The 18,041-nt window shown below is 28.4% G+C and overlaps 1 protein-coding gene across 1 annotated transcript in view; it reads right to left on the reverse strand.

Annotated features, from left to right (window-relative positions):
• LOC108559994 overlaps positions 1–18,041 on the reverse strand; it is a 45,822-nt gene that overhangs the window by 14,524 nt on the left and 13,257 nt on the right. Inside the window, exon 2 of the mRNA XM_017917400.1 lies at positions 10,933–11,022. Coding sequence (XP_017772889.1) covers positions 10,933–11,010 — 78 coding nt within the window. The 5' untranslated portion in view covers positions 11,011–11,022. The remainder of the gene's footprint in view (positions 1–10,932; positions 11,023–18,041) is intronic.

Here is an 18,041-nt window from a genome sequence, read left to right on the forward strand (position 1 = left end):
CAAAATATTAAGCAATTGGGTCGTTGTACAATTACAAACAAATATATAAGGCAAATAGCTTGAAAAACGCTAATATTTGACATTTATGTCTCTTTTTTGTTATAAAATATGAATGCGTATTATATACGAGCATTTTTGTCAATCATTTAAGTTTTGTACACTACTAATATTTGAAAATTACATTGTTTTTAATTAAAGTTTACATTTAGTTAAAAAATGATTTATAATGTTTATAATAAAATTTAAAAAAAATATGGGTGCGTATTATATACGAATGTTAATGTTATTTAAAATTTTCTTGCTAATTCAATCATGTGCATGATATACTTTATTTACGCAAGTTGTTATGGAGACAAGCGTGTATGAAATGTTTTGCAAACACTTGACATGTCCACTAGTTACCCTCAACAACAAAACAATTGCACCGTTCGAGAACGTCAACAATCTGGGAATGCAATTTGATAGAATATTATGCACGTACATACAAGTATAAATTACGTTTAATAAACTATATTATGCGAAAGAACAAGGAAGAATAGAAACTATTAATGTATATAATTATTTTAAAAGAAACTGGAAAACCTCGCATGATGCGTCTTCGATTAGTCCGGATTGCCTAAAGAACAGTTTGTAAATTTCAAAACACTAAATTTTAATTTATATTCAAAATAAATTATAATTAAATAGTACACAAAATTATTACAGTCGTTTCCGCTTAATTGAGACACCGGTTAATCGGGAAAGCCACTTATTAGGGATAAATGCTAAAGAACGGAAACAAAACTAGGAATGTAACACATATTTACTCCCCTTTTTCAGTATAATATTTTGTTTTATAGGGACAGTAATCGTGTATCACACCCCGTGACAGCACATGGATGCTGTGCTTCACGGATTTATCGTTTTCTCTTTTTATTTATTTATAAATCTTGTTAAAGAAATTATTTCTTTATTTATTTCATGAATTAGTATTGATTAAAAATAAAGAATTTTAAAATTATTAATGTAAATAAATAAATGAGATTATAAAGATATTATAAAATTATGCAACATATTAAGATTAAGAAGGAAACAATAGATGGACTGTTGAATTTAGATTGCTGCGATAATTGACTAAAAGATTTATCTACCAGAACACGCAATAACTTAGTCTTGGTCAACTGTGAAATGAGAACAATACATACTATACATGCGGCATGAGTTATGAATATATTCACTATTATAGACGTAAATGACCAATGAATATAAGAATGTCTTTATACATTTGCTAATTGCATTTTCCTTATTGTTATGCCAAACCCTGAGTATAACAATAAAAGAAAATGAGTAACATTTACATTATTTTTATCAGGTACGAAATAAAGAAAATAATTAAAACCATTCATTTTATTTCGTATACAATTTACATTGCAAAAAAATAAATGAGTCAAATGTATGAGTCAAGAAGCATCGGAGTGCTTTATAAATATCTCATATAAGGTAATTAACCTCATGAATTTGTGTAAGCAGCGTCACGTACTTCATATTAACATTTATTTCTTCGTACCTGTGCTTTATTACAGTCTCCTTTATTCATTTTAATTAATATTTGTATTAATGAGTTTACCGTTGCGTTCAATTATAATGATTTTTTATTACTTTTTTGAAACGTATGTAAGTAATTATTACTCGTTTTATATCATAATGTAATAATACATTTTTTTAGGTAATTATTATTATATGGGTGGAAAGACCTTCGGTAAATAGTCATGATTTATGATTTTTTTTGATTGCACTCTTTATTTGATTCATTATTTATATAATATTTTTCTTCTTTTTATTATTTAATCGTATTCTTTCTAAAAGTATTATAATTAAGTCTTTTGACATTTTATTATATAAACTTGAAATTATTAATTATATAACAATACCTTGACTTTGAGCAGTGCGGATTGACTATAGTACGGTTTGAATATGTCAAAACAAATTTGCATTTCCTCTTTTGCAAATTTTAAAGTCCTACTACTATATTGCTACTAAGGTTTGTCGATTTTCAAAACCAGGTTTCTGAAAAAAATATTTTTTGAAGAAGTTTATATAATTCGAAAACTAAAAAACTTTTTCTAGACTGCCTAAAAATAACTTTACAAAATACTATGAAAAATTAATTCCTAAATATTTTCAAAAAGCTGAAAAAGTGACTTCGTTTTTTCCCATAACACTAAAAAAAAGTTTTTAGTAGCAGAGGGTATAAACAGAATACAGAAAAATTTGAAAATCATACACAGTTTTCAAATTTTTCGTTCATCTGTAGACGAAGATCTGTAAACATTATTTCGTTTTTAACATCATCTTCTAAGAAAAAGAATGAATAAAATAATATTGTATAATCTTTTATTTTTATTTGTTTTCTATATAGTTTTCCATGGAGTAAATTTAATTTTTTTAGTTTTATGTAATATTATCGATTTTTTTAAGTTTTATTTTATGAGAAAAAGAAAATAAGTTGTAGAAATCCTTTCTCTTTATATTTTTTTTTTTGTGAAAAACCGGTTTGTTAAGATTCGAAAACCGTTTTTTAAATAGTCGGTTTTTGTATAAACCCTAATTGCTACATTACATTTATAACTCGAATTAGGCAAGATTTAACATACAAATTAGTCATAATTCTAATAAATTTTAAATATTTTTGTTATTAATTAAATTTGTAGTAATTTATTTCTTCCAAAACACATTTTAATCAAGATATTATTAAGTTATATTTGTCGATTTTAATGGATAATGGCTCTTTTGCTTACAAATAGTTAGAGTATGAAATTGTTCTATATACTATACTTTATCTAATAATTCCATATAATAACGGTTGTAATTTGTGCAAAGTGTGAAATAAAATAATTCTTTCGAATACATAATTCTCGAGTAATAATTTTTGGCCAATTGATGGTCAGCGATTCCACTATTCCCTTTGTGTGTCTGCTGCTACCCTTAATACTATCATGGTCCCTCAATTTAGCTGCAGGAACATTACTGAACCTCATTTATGTGGCTTCTTGATGAACTATAGCCTTATTGCTGATAGCACCGAGGGAGCTCACAAAGGGCCTGGCATGGCCGGAGTCGAACCGGGGCTACTGGGTTACTAGTAGAGCGTGCAGAACTGAATGTAATTTTATATAATAACTAGGTAATGTAGAAAATAACTAGTATATAATAAGTTAGGTGAATAGACTACTACTACCCATTGTATTCTATAAACTAATTACTGAAAATCGGTAAGTATCATCTAAAATTTAACGGAAAATTATGTTTTTAATAATATTTTATAAAAAAGAAGGTGCTGTGTCAAAGATGTATAATACATAAATTACACTTTAAATAACAGGAATATTTCGCATACTGCGTGAAAACGGACTAATCGAGAAACTAAATGTATTCAAAAAAAATCTTCATTGTTTAACAGAAAAATCTAATAATTTTTTGTATAAAAACTATTTTTTTAAATTTATGTTTCTCAATTATAATTTAGTTTCTTTTAAAATTTACAAACCGTATCATAGTGAATCTGCACTAATTGAAGCTGGACTATGCGAGGAATTGTTGTAATATATGTTAATGCTCTATTAGCTGTAAATAAATCAGGTGCAATATTAATTTTCTGTTTTTTTTTTAAATTCTCAATTCAGATTACATATGAGTAATAAATAATGAAATCACCTATTCAGTTCGCAATTTAAGTACATCATACGTCATATACGCTTCGAACGTTGAAAGAGAATAATTAACAATAGATTCTTGTCTAAAACTCGGAAAATTATCGCATTAGCACCATAATTTCCTTGAAGTAAAAATGAAGAGATCCGGACATTGTATTGGCTATTCCAGACGCAGTGGAAGAAGACAAATGTCCGAACCGTAGACGTGTCGTAATGTGTGGGAAATAATGCCTTTGGGTGCGTATAAAGTGTGTTGCGAAACGGTTTTTAAACAAATCCAATGTCGGCTTCGAGCATCTTTTGTCGCTTCTTATTAAAATCAATTACTTCTTTTTTTCAATGCCGCACGTCTCCGATTTGCATACAACGAATGAGGAAAAACATGCACAAACTTTGCGACAATGGATAAAAGCGTAATTCATCAAGTTCGCATTCGGTCATTCTGTAACGGGTCACGCGCATTGGTCAACCCAAGCCCGTTCTCTTTGTTTTCACTGAATTTCAATAAGCAACGGCAAATACAAAATTTATAATTCACGTTGAAATATTAGATAATAGTGAATTATTAATATACAATGAAGGAAGCAGATATTTGTAAATATCAACTTGAATTATTTAATAAAAAAAATATTTGTTGTAAAATTTTATATGCAAATTATTCGACTGAATATCAAAATATTTATGTGACGTTATAGTCGAATGACGTAACCGAGGTTAAATTTTACTAAATTATATTTTAAGTTTTTTTTTTAATTAAATTAAATTCATGAGCAATAACTATTTGAAATTTCCAGAAATAATTATATAAATTTATGGAGAGAAACCATAAAAGAAACTTAAAAAGATAGAAAGAGAAGCCATCAAAAATAATGATATTTCACAAAAGAATTATAATCCTCTCTCTAGGAAGTAATAAATAATAATTGCATAAATATGAATATAGACAAAAATAATAATAATGTCCCATTTATTTGAAATCTCGCTGTAAAACTGATTCGTTCATTACATTATACATTATATTTTTACGATGAGCACAGGTGTTAGTTTTATTTTCAAACTTTAACGTTAATGCGAATATTAAAATACTCGCTTACAAGTGAAAACGAAAATTAACGACCTGAGAAAGATGGATGGAATCGACAGTAAAAAAAATATTGTACAAATAATTTTACTTCCCTTTCCGGGTTTTGTAAATTTAATGTACTGTTAGTTTGATATAAAAATGAAGTTTTTGTTGTTCACTCAATAAAAGTTATGACTCAAATTATTTGTGAAAATCATTTATTAGTTGGTTTTGATTTTCAATGCAATTATAAATAATAATTATGATTAGTATTTGTATCCTGAATGGACAAGAAGACTTCCTGCGCACATTTTTAGATTTGTTGAGTATACAATCTAATTGCATTAATTGAAGTAAATTGGTGATTAGTAGAGTCTGATATTATTTGCATCTCGTTTTATCTGTCTCATAATTTATTTAATATACACGACAAAATTAAGTTTACGATTAAGTTAAATTAAACATTAGAAATATTTCGTAATGTTATTGTAAAAAAATACCAAAAGCGAAATGAAGAATTTAATTAAATACTTCAGGAATTATTTAACAGTAAAATTACATACAGTAAATTTAGGGATAATTTATTATAAATAAAACCGATCTAATTAATAATATAATAAATCGATATATTTCATAATAAAATAAAAAAAATGTTTATTTTAATTAATAACTCTTGGATAGTTATATTAATTAACCCTTTGAAGCCAGAACTGTTTTATTTTTATTGTAGACAAAAAAAAATCATTATACAGTGGAACCTTGCTTAACCGTTCCAAAATTTACGGATTTTTAATCGTATAGTGAAATACGAAATAGTGAAACATATTAAAAAATACACATAATATGTGTACACAAGTTTTAAAAATGATGAACCGGGACTTCTCTTCTCATCGTCACATTTGCGAAACGTCGCTCGTTAAGCGAGCCATTTTTCTTACAATTCATTTTGCTCGTTAAAATAATTTGATTAAATTAGGATCCAATTAATATCTTTAATGATTGAATTATGTTTATTTTGAAGAAGTATTTTCATAAAGTTATTTTTCGGATTCTGTGTTTTCTAAATTATTTCTAATTATAAATTGTTTTTTTTTTCCTGTTTATATGTTTTTAGAATAAATTTTAAAAATTACAGATGTAATTTCTACCCGATTTAATATTATTAAGTCAAGTCTCTTTTTGTGCTGCTTATTCTTTCAAATAGCGGAACCGATTACCAATGTATTGTTGTATACATTTTATGGAATACTTAAAATAATTAATATTATCAATTAGAAGAAACCATATTGCAAAGCGTATAATTAAATAGAAATTATACCATATGGCATACTTCTAAACGTACATTTATTTAAAAAATATACATATCAACTGCGGCACATATACTCCTTGCAAATTGCTATAAATTAAGAAGAAAGTTCGCGATTTATCCATATTAATTCACACACAACGATGCCCCAGTAATGTCGATCCGATGTACCGCCTTCATTAAATTATACACACACATATAAATAAATCCAACTATCCATAAACCATCTGGCTATCGAGATTTCGCAAGAAAAGGATAGAAGAAAAAATAATGGGGTGGGAAATAAAGAAGTTAATATCCGTAAAAGCTGTTGGAATTTCAAGCCAGGAACCGATGAATCATTGCCATCACCTGATAAACTATTATTAGAGGAGAAATTTTAATTTGTTCCGAAAGATCAACGGCCTCGATAATTTAATTAAACGGAAGAAACTAAATATATTTTAATGTGCAAAAAAGAATAAACTACATTCTAATTCGTAAATCTCGATGGAAGCTCAGATATATTAAATTGCTGCACATTTTACGGATTATCATAAACTTCCATCAAGTATGGACATAAAATTTATATTTATTAGAGCAATATTTTCTTAAATAATTTGTAAAGTCTGACTTGTACATGAGATTTAATAAAATATGCGTTATGCGTTTCGTAGTTTATTGCAACGTTAAAAAAACATATTTTGAATGTACTTGGATGGAACGATGTTACAGGTAGTTCAAGAATATATATGTTTCATGGTTCTAGTGTAGTTATTATATCCGCGCATATCACAAGATACTGGACATAACTAAGGAAAATCGTGTTTATGGTAATAAGTACCATTGGCTAAGCAATATTTACAAAGTTAAACATTCTGAGAAAACTTAGATCTGCATATCGCGGTATATAAATGTATGTACAATTGAGTCTATAAATTTGAATTTGAAAGGATTTTAATTATTTATATAATAAATATTAATAATAAAATATTTACAAACTCTCGCATAGTGCGGATAATCTGTTACTGTTCGAAAACGTTCTAATTGATTAACAAAATCAATAAAAAAAAGACATCTGTAAAACGTTAATTTATACATAGACATATTTTTTTCATGGAATTTATTTTTATTTTGATAAATTTAAATTTAGATTCTTTTGAAATTTTCATTGCCAATAATATTTCCCAATAGTATTTTGTCAACCGTCAAATTATTTACTGAATGTTTTTAGCTAATATAAAGTTTGGGAACCCCTGGGATAAAAATAAGTTTGAAACGAATGGAACTATTCATTATGTTCATAGACAAGATTGGAAAACTAAGAACATCTACTTCAGCCAACCTCATCAGTCTAGAAAGAGTACTAGAACGTTATTGCGTAACAAAAAATCTGTAAGACAAACAAGTCGCTATATTGGCATCAGTAAATTAAGTGTTAATCGTTGAAAATGGAGAAGTTAGGTTTTTGCTATCAATGAAGATGATCTGGACCAAAGTCAATAATTGAAATGTTTATTAAAGTTTGTGAAAATAGCTCACTTCTGCGGTAGAAGGAAAAGTTATATATTTTATGTAGATTATTTTGCTATTTAAATATTAATTATATGAAGTTATAATCATTCAAACTTTGTATACATTTTTTTCGGATACCCTATTTAATATAAATCTAATAAGTAACGCAAATTAAGAAACTTGCATTCGAGTAAATGAAAAAAATCATATTATTCATTTTCTACGGAGAAGATAATAACATCAACGTAATGTTAGTGAAAGGAACTATAATGGTTGTTTTAAAAGAAAAGAACACTTTCATTAAAAAAATTGTAAATTGATATAAACCTAAGAAAGATCATCATAAATCATAGATAACGTTAAATCCTATAAAAGTAATGTAACAAAAAAAAATACCGTGATTGGTTAGAATACCACACACGTTTAAGTTGTAAATCATCTAGGCAACAGCTTAACAACGCAGCAAGTTAAACGTTTCAAATCACTGCTTTTATATCTAAGTTTTGATTAACACTTACATTGTAAATTATGTTTATAACTGAGGAAAATTGCCATCCTACATTTTTACAAGTTTATTTACTAAAGTTTGATTAAAAAATCATTCTAAAATGTTAATTAAAATTGATTTTATCTTTTCGTCCTATAAAATACCCATTTTATAATTATCTTAATCAAATGATTTATTCCAATTAGATTAGTTTTTTTTACAGAAAAAAATATCGTAATTATTATTCAAAAAATACTAAATTCTTACTGACCTCTTACAATAAATGTGCAATTATTGTGATATTAAAAAAAACATTTATTAATTACCTCTTTTCTTTCATTTTACTTCAAACGACATTTACAAGCAATTTAGATGATGTGGTCTTTATATTTTTTAATGTTTGTGCTAATAATAATATTGATCATTTCTTAATACGAAGGATCAAGTTGCGCGAGCGAAGGGAAGAAATCGTTTCGGGGTATCAAAATGCTTATACTTTTATACTTAATACTATACTTCTTGATGGTAACTAAATACTATTCTACTTAATACTGTCCCAATACTATATTCGACTAATGCTCTTCTCCATGCTTAACTCTTCCGAGCTGAATTTTCCTCGCCAACTTCATGGTGTTCGTTGTTGCCACCTTTCACGACCATTGTTGCGCTCAAATAGACCTAAAATGTGGATTTTTATATTATAGACGTTAGCCCTTTGGCCAGCCTATTAAAATATATATTTTTTATTGTATGTTAAAATTTATTTATGTATAAATTGTACTTTTTTCTTCTTCTTCTTATGTATTGATGTTTGGCCAATAAATTGTTATTATTTATTTTTTATATTATAGAAAAGCTTGAAAAACATTTATTTATTTCCTTTTCTTTAATTAAGAAAATGTTGGTAGCTGACGATCGCACCCAAAACTACTCTTCTTGCTTTTGCACTCCGGTCAAAATTTAGATCATTCACTACAATTTGATGAACGATTTCGGTTATCGTTTCAAAACTTTTTCTCAGAAAATCTGTAGCTGTAGTTCTTTTGGTTCATCGTCTTCAGAATCACTATTTTGCGTTCTTCAATTCCTTGCATTCCAGTTCTTGAAGGTCATCGTTGGTAAGGCCCTCACCAGAAATCTGCAGTAATATTCTGCTCATCTACACCTCTAACAAGCATATATTTTAGGAAAGCACACGTAGAATAATCGTATTATATACGAATCAATGAAATGCCGTGATTATTTAAATCCGGGTAAATTTTGAGCTTAAGGTTTCCGTTAATCGAGGCAGCGCTAAACGAGGTTTGTATTCTTCATTTTCTAAGACTGATTTTTCTATATCTAAAACTGTATTTTTGGTATAAATTCCATTTTTTACAGGAACTAATAAACAAGAGATGAAATAAAAAGCGTGTTTAACCTTAATTGGATGTTCAGATTGCCTAACAATTACATTAATTAAAGCACATATTGCACATTAGATACGGAATTAAAAATTCAAACGTCGACCTCGATAGTCCATACACCGCGCACAGTATTATGATTATACGTATATCTTATAATTGATCTCCAGAGAGAAACAAAGCGTTTAAGTCCGCACAAAAAAAAATCATAACTTGTGCAGTCATGCGATATCATTCAACGTACAAACATTGTCAATTATTTAAATTTAATTATCTTATATCGTCCATTAGAATCACATGATGATAAAGTTCACCATATGCGTTAACCTCGAACCGTTCACAATCGTTGCCATCGATAATAGCGGAACTATTAATAAAGTCGTGTGTGTTTCAAAATTGATTAAGTCATATAGAGGATATGAATAATAAATACAATTATTCGCAAACTTGTTATTCAAATTTTATCACACCGTGTCATCGCATTTTGCAGACACACCACACAGGGTACCCTCCTGTTTGCAACTGATTATATTGTTATGTGTGTATCTCGCTTTTTTCTTTATTATGTTCGTGTGCAAAACTGCGATATTTAATTTAGATTAGATTGTTCCAAATCTTGGTAGTCAATAGCATTAAGTGGTCTATAATAATAAAAAAAAGCGGTGTTACGTTCTATCGTTGATCTGAATAGAACAAGAACAATTCTATTACGAAATGAAATATTAATTATGGCAGTTGTTACTCGCATGTGAACGCGTTTGCATTTCTAATTATCTAATTATTAAACCTATTATAATTAAGATAATGTAGCTCTCGTTAATGTAGCTCATCTTAATTTCATTTTATTTATTAATTCGGCAATTCCTCATGTAAATTTAAACATATTTGCTAAAAAATATTTCATTTTTCTTTCAACGTTTCAATAAATAATTTCATAAATATTCAATTGCAATTCTACCATATACACCAGCGTTTCTTAACTTATGAGTTATTTATTTAATGGGTCAAAAATGACAGCTGTCACCTTATATCAAAGAGTCAAAAAAATGTTACAGCGTGACAAAAAGTTTGAGAAACTCTGATCTACACTTTATATGATATATTATAAAAGTTGACAAGGCTATGATTTCCTTCTGAGATAAATTAAATTTGCAAAACATAATTGGCAAACGTCAAATCTTCAAACATAAAAAATATACAAAGAATTTTCTAAGTCGTGTAAATTCTTTATAGAATGACAGTAATAGTTTCAATTTTGAAAAACTTTTATTTATTATTGATGAAATTTCTGTAAAATGTGTATTACTACACTATAATGATATTGTTCTATGTGTAGATCAGCATATCCTTTTTCATGTGTAAAAATAACGTATCAAGTTTACTGCAATTATGTGATCTGAAATGTTTAAATTTGTATTGTATGATAACGTCATAAGTTTATTAACTTAAATATATAAATTTACAAGTATTTGAGGATGTCCACTTACCGTTAGTAAAATATATACAAGATAAGTTATCAAATTTTGGGTGAGGTCTCGCCTATAACGGCGATCGGAAATCCGCATCTTCGTGTGGCCCTAAAACAAATAAAAAATATATGTAATAATTGTTTAAAATTAAATATTCATATTTATTATTATGTTCATAATAATAAATATGAATATAATAAGACATTCATAAAATTGATTAACTTTTCATACTGCAAACAAAATATTGTTAGTTATTTTTAAATATATCATGTTTTATGCAACAATTTATGAATTTTCTTGTATATATGATATATTTGTTGTAATAAATATAGTGATGGTATTATTTTCTTCTTATATTATTATATGAAAAAAGCATCAACGCCCAAGAAAAAGCTGACAAGGTGTATTTTGATGTCATTCAAAGATTCCATTTTTTCGTTAAGGTCATTTTGTACAGTACGGAGCAAATGGTAGACGGATGGTGCGATGACTAAACTATATGGAGGGTGAGGTAGTATATCCCATGAAAACCCTATGAACTTCTGTAGTATGATTACATATATATGAGATTTCACATTGTCATATTGAAAACATATTCGTCCTTTATTAACCAATGCAGATCATTATTTGGGCAAGAGCTGTCACAAATTATCAAGTTGTTCTCAGTACTTGACCGAATTGATAGTTTGGTAGCAGCTCAAAAGACAACACCCTTGAAATCATAGCAAATGCACAACATCACTTTCATTGGATGTACGCTAATCTTTGGTGATGTCTGGGGAGCACAATCTTCTTTAGACCAAGATCTAGACATCGCATATCTTTTTGACAACTTGTATTGCAAAAATTCTATTTCACCCTACATAAAATCACATACTAGATAGAAGAATTAAATAAAGTTTGCACTAAAATATAGCCACAATTGTCGTAATCAAAAATCCCGTCCCACCTAAATATTCACCGACCACTGGACGTCAGCGTGTGCAGTAACCAAAATACGAACAAATTTACGTAACAACCCAATAATAAACATAAGTTTGTTTCATTGTAATATAGTTTCATAACGAAATATAATAAAAAAAGAATTAATGGCAAAATCATTTCTAATCTATACGTAAAAATAAACTAACCATTAAATAATTATCACATTTAAACATTTTTATATAGTATTTTTCGACCATAACACACATCTTTGTACATAGAAAATTGAGAATTATGTAACGTCTTGTGGTCCAGATAAATTTTATTTAATAATTTATTTTATATTATTTACAAATTGTCTCATACATTTTGGGTTCGCCTTATATTTTATAAAGTATGCGAAATATTTGAGAATATTGGAGATATATATGTAAATCTGACAAAATAATATTATTATAATCAGAACATAATTTAAAGATATTAGCATACATATTGTTTTATAATTCTCTATAATCCTATAATATTTAATAATGTGATTATACTAAATAATTTACTTTTTGACCAGTAAAATTCATATAAAATTGAATTTGTTATACATTTTATTTGAAAAACAGTTTCCAATTGTTGAAAATAGTGTTACCATACTAATAGCAAAACAAGTATGTACCTATTACTTGAATGGACGACTTATTTGAACTGTAACAAATTTTACATAAGCACACATAGTTATTTCATTTATTTAGGTTGCCACCGGCAATTGAATGTTTTATATGCGCTGCATTTCCAAACGCCAATCTGAATGCATGCATAATAACCCAAAGATATCGTGAGGCGTGGAGCGAGGATTCGCACATCCGACTCGCAGATTTTGATATGAAATATGTGATTTACGTGTAAATGTAAATCGAGGGAGACGATATAAATCAAGTCTATATGCACGGATTATGTGGAAAATCCACTTATTCTATTAAATGATCTTGAAATGTGTACTAACGAGATCAATCAAATAGGCGGCGCCATTTGACGTTGCATCAGCATTGATCGCAATGCGCACGACGTGTATTGATATCAAAGAAAACTGGTTGTAGATTCGTGATAGAAGATCTGCACGAGCTTCCTTCCGTCTGAATCCGCTCCGTCTCGCTTTATGAACATCGCAAAAAGCAACTTTACATGTTGCGAGTGTGGATTGTCATAAGAGTGTCACTCTGTTGGATAGGCAGGAATGAGCGGAACACTTAATAATAACTCCATAACGAAAGGAATATATGAAACGTGTAATTTTACAACTTATATTCCAATACAATATGGCATATTCTATTATGCAGGTACAAGTATCAAAGACGGTAATATATTTCTCAAAGTTGACGAATGATAACATATTATAATCATATATTTACAGTTTATAGTTTTATAATGCTGATCGTTTCGCAAGATCGTAAAGACAAGTCATCAAATACATTTATATATGTATTAATGTTTGATGGTTAATGTTTAAAATTTAAAACTTATAAAAATGTCTACAACAAATAACATTAACTAAATCTTTAGTACTGAAATAATGTTAAAATAGTCAGAATTAAATGTATACAATTTAAATAAAAAATTGTTAAACAAATATAAAAATTATAGACATTTTTTGTTGAATCGGATAATCGGGTGCACCAATATGCACATTTTGAAACCGGACTAATCGAGAACTTTAAACGTTATTATATAATTTATTTCTATTTTACTCAATTAAAATTTAGATTGTTTTGATATTTTCAAACCGTACAGATTTAAATCGAGGTATTCCATTATATTATTTCTCATATACACTATACATTTTTTACATTATTTTATACATTTAATATTTTAATTATATTCAATTACGATTTATACAAAAGCCGATTTAAAAAAAAACGGTTTTCGAATCTCAACTATTCTACAAATTTTGACAAAAAATATAAAAAAAAAGGATTTCTACAACTTATTTTATTTTCGCACAAAATTTAACTTAAGTATCGAGAATATTACATAAAAGTGTAACAAACAAAATTTCTTCTTTTTCTCGGAAAGTGATGTTAAAAAGAAAGGAATATTTACAGATCTTGTTTTGAATATATATTTTTTTAATTACCAAAACTATTTTTTTGTGTATTTTAGAGAAGGACGAAATAACTTCTCTAGATTTTTCCATAGCATTTTCTAAAGTTATACATTTTTAAAAAATAGACAAACCCTACCTTCAATAAAGCTATATAATTTATTTACATTATTTTTATCTTCTGGTGCAAATTACATGCAATAATACTACTTTATAAAACGATTTACTTCTCATTATAAATTAATTATTTCTATCGATTTCTAATCTTTCATAATATAAAATTATAGATATTTTTTAATGTAAAATCTGTAATTTTTTAAGTTTTCAGAAACATTCACATTAAAATTACAAAAAAGTTCGATTTCTTTGTTATATATATTTTGAGTGATAAAAATAAATATAACTTACAAAACATATTTTCATTTCTACTTAATAGTTTCTAATTTATCAATTTTAAAAAGTTACTAAATTTTACGTATTCACCATTTACAAAAGAATAATTAAAAAAAAAATTTGAACTAATTATAAAATATGTTTTTTTTGTATAAATTTGTTCCACATATATGATTATTATCACTCAATTATATATAATCTGTGACTTAATTGCTTAACGAACTAGTTTTACTTATCCTAATACTGTTTATCATGTAAACATTGTTATTATCAGACTCGTATAATAATCTCAAATTAACAATATCAATGTAAGTAATTGTCGTTTGTGTCGAAATAAGTTACTTTCTTCATTAATTAACGGTAATAAGAAAATGCTTAAATGATTTTAGTGCAGTAATTTATGTTAACAACCTACCAATCAAACTATTTCTATTTTGAAGTTTCAAAAAAATGAATATACATATATTTTTTTTATACATGTATAGAAAAAATTATTATGCATAGACGTAGAAAAATTTGGAGATTGCATTTCAATTTTTTTCAAGACTCCACGGTATTCCTCAACATGTGCTCGAGGCACTTATCTTCAGAGTCTTCTTGGCCAGTCACAGACTTATAATTTTTATAATTGGTGGGGACTCGGACCCATGACTCCATCGCATAAGTGGTAGAACTTAACCACTGGGCGAGCGATCCCCCTTTTGTTAAGTTGTTTAAACCGTTATGAAACGTTCTGCCTCGCACCGTTTGAATCGATGAATAGTGTGGAATTTCGATATTCCACAGTAATTCAATTTAAAAATACTTATCTATATCATGAATACACGAGTTTTAAATATAATAAAAAAAATATATATATTTCATTGAATATAACTACAATCGTACTATTAAAGCTAGTTAACATAACAGTTAAATTTAAGATCAGTTTATAATTTCACAACTTAACTCAAGAATTATATACATCAATATCTCGCATAGTACGGTTTCACCTAAATAAATGATACTGATTTTTTTAAATTTATTTTAATTTTGCTCAAGTAAAATTTAGATTATTTAAAATTGTCCAACCATAGTATTGTGAAGCCGCACTATAAATACATATAGGAATTATAACATGCTCATAATATTGTTAAGAAATGATTATCTATTTTTAGTAAATATTCAGTTTAATAAAAATTATTGATTAATTATTTAGATTTAAACTTTAAAAAATAAATTAAAATTGTAAACAAATCTATTATTAAAAGAAAACCATATTTCCATATTTTAAAAGTTATTACTTCATTAATATAATTATTAGCAACAAACAAATTCCATAAACCGGATTCATCAAATAGTTCTCAGTCTTTCGAGAATGTATGACGCTGTTTACAAAGAAAATACAAACTGTTCATCTTTCTATTAAATTTGTATGTGATATATTCAATAAGGATATATTTTACTGAGTAAAATGTACAAATGTACGTTCATCGACAGTAAATTTATTTGATATTTATATAAGAACGTTTACTTCATTGAATTCCGGCAACATATGCTGAAATACATTTATTTCAATCAGATCATTTGTTACTTTAAATCAATAATGTATATTAAAATGTATATTAATTTATAATTACGTCAGAGTACCGAAAGAATCATTATGTATTAACGTATACTCACATAAGCATACTGGATGTTTAAATATAAAACAGAGAATACGGAAAGCAGGAATTACCAGATATAGTTCCTATATTTAAATGATAAGAATGATAATTTCTAAGAAGTGGTGTAAGTTAAATTCATGGTATCATTATTTTTCATATTTCAAATGGACCTCCAACGTAGAGGAAGGGCCGTTTTTACCAGATAATTATGCTAAGCATTCGCCTACTCAAAATACTTAAGAGCGAAAAATATGAGATGCCACGCAAAGTAATTTACCGTATTTTATCGAACTATAGAAAACATCTCTAAATATGATCATCAAAGTTTAAACTTTACACTATCTATATATATTAGACCAGGGGTTCCCAAACTTTTGCGGCGACCTTAATATATCGGAGTTTTTCCGCGGCGCCACAAGTCAAAACATTGGCCTATCTCAGAGCGAACTTTATGTTAATAGCAGTTTTCTTCAATTTTTGCGGCGCACCTGTACAGTTTGGGAATCCCTGTTTTAGACTATACATATCTGTATATTAAACCAAAACAATAGTTATTTTGTAATATTTGTGAATAATGTCATGTATTTATTTGATTTCTTTTTAATTATTGCAATAAGTCTTATTATTGATAATTTGTATTGCCAACAGCTGCAAATATTACATATATGTGTAGACATAACCATAGTTCCATTGTAATAAGTTATTGACTGTAAGTGGATATGAAAAAAACCATTATTTGTTTTCTTAAATTAATCAAAAAGTTAAGTTTGAGATGCAATGTGATTGGTTCCTGGTGGTTATCTTTTGGATATTTAAATAATTAACTTTTGTTTTCCATCTCTCCGGCTTCTCTCGTCATTTTCGTCTCTCGTGACCCAAATACAACATTCCGAGGTGCATTCTTTTCGCCTCGCCGTCGTTAAGCGGAAAGTAAATACGGCCGAGACCCGGCGGTTGAAAGAAAACCGGCCCACGCCGGGTCTCGGACCTTGTCCTCCTCCTCTTTCTTCTCAACTTCATCCTCCTCTTCTTCCCCCTTTGTTCTTCACTTCAAGACCAAAACGATGATGATTATGGTGAAGAAGAAGAAATGCCAACGTCGCCGATTCCATATCACATGCACCACCACACGCCACTCAAAGCCAGTTGGCTTCTTCTGCCAGACCGTCCTATGGCATGGTATGCCATGCTACCGCAAGCCACGCCAAGCTGCAGACCATGCCGATTCAGCTGGGGCAAGTATGTGGGACACGTTTGTGCGATTACACACATAGAGGAGAACACGTGTAATTGCGTGCGGTGGTCCGGGCGATTCACATGACCGCCGTTTCCTCACGGGCTCTCCTCTTCTTTCTACACTCTTGGTTATTGACACCACCAGTCCTGACGCTTCGTTGCACATACACACACACACATATGCACATACGGATACATCCATCCATCCGTCGGTACTGTTATTTTAATTAGTGCCATTGAGCATTGTACATTACCATTACTCTCAATTATCTGCATGTCCGATGCGCGCATTCATCGCCTCCTTCATCCCATTTTACACTTTCTATGATGACATCCGGATCCAAACCGAAGAGTCAGAGACTTGACTACTTACTACTCACTAGACTCATTCGGTAGAAATGCGGGACAGACGACGATGACGACTCTTCATTTCGTTGCAAACCCGTCAGCTAATGAGCTTAGTTAGATCTAGCCTCGTTTCAAATCCGCAAACGGGTGAAATTCACTAATGAATTTCAAATTTTCCGCAACAAATGACATCCTTTTATCAAGGCCAATAAAACGTTTCGAATCTTTTCTTTCCGTCTATTTCCGTCGCTCGCAATACTTCTATTGATATTGATCTACAAGTGCAGCTTACCTTCTACCAGATGAGCTACAAATTTGTAGTCATTGATAATAACTAAACTATTTCAAACGAATTTTACTTGCTACTTCTAATTGTTTTATTCTATTAATTTCGATACTTGTCCACCAATTTTAAAGCTGTTTTTAATATATCTCAAATTGAATATTGATTATACTTTAGATAAAAATATCAATTTATTATAAAATATGTTTAAAAG

This window comes from Nicrophorus vespilloides, unplaced genomic scaffold (genome assembly GCF_001412225.1).
Source record: "Nicrophorus vespilloides isolate i.1.1-1 unplaced genomic scaffold, Nicve_v1.0, whole genome shotgun sequence".
NCBI classification, from domain to species: domain Eukaryota; kingdom Metazoa; phylum Arthropoda; class Insecta; order Coleoptera; family Silphidae; genus Nicrophorus; species Nicrophorus vespilloides.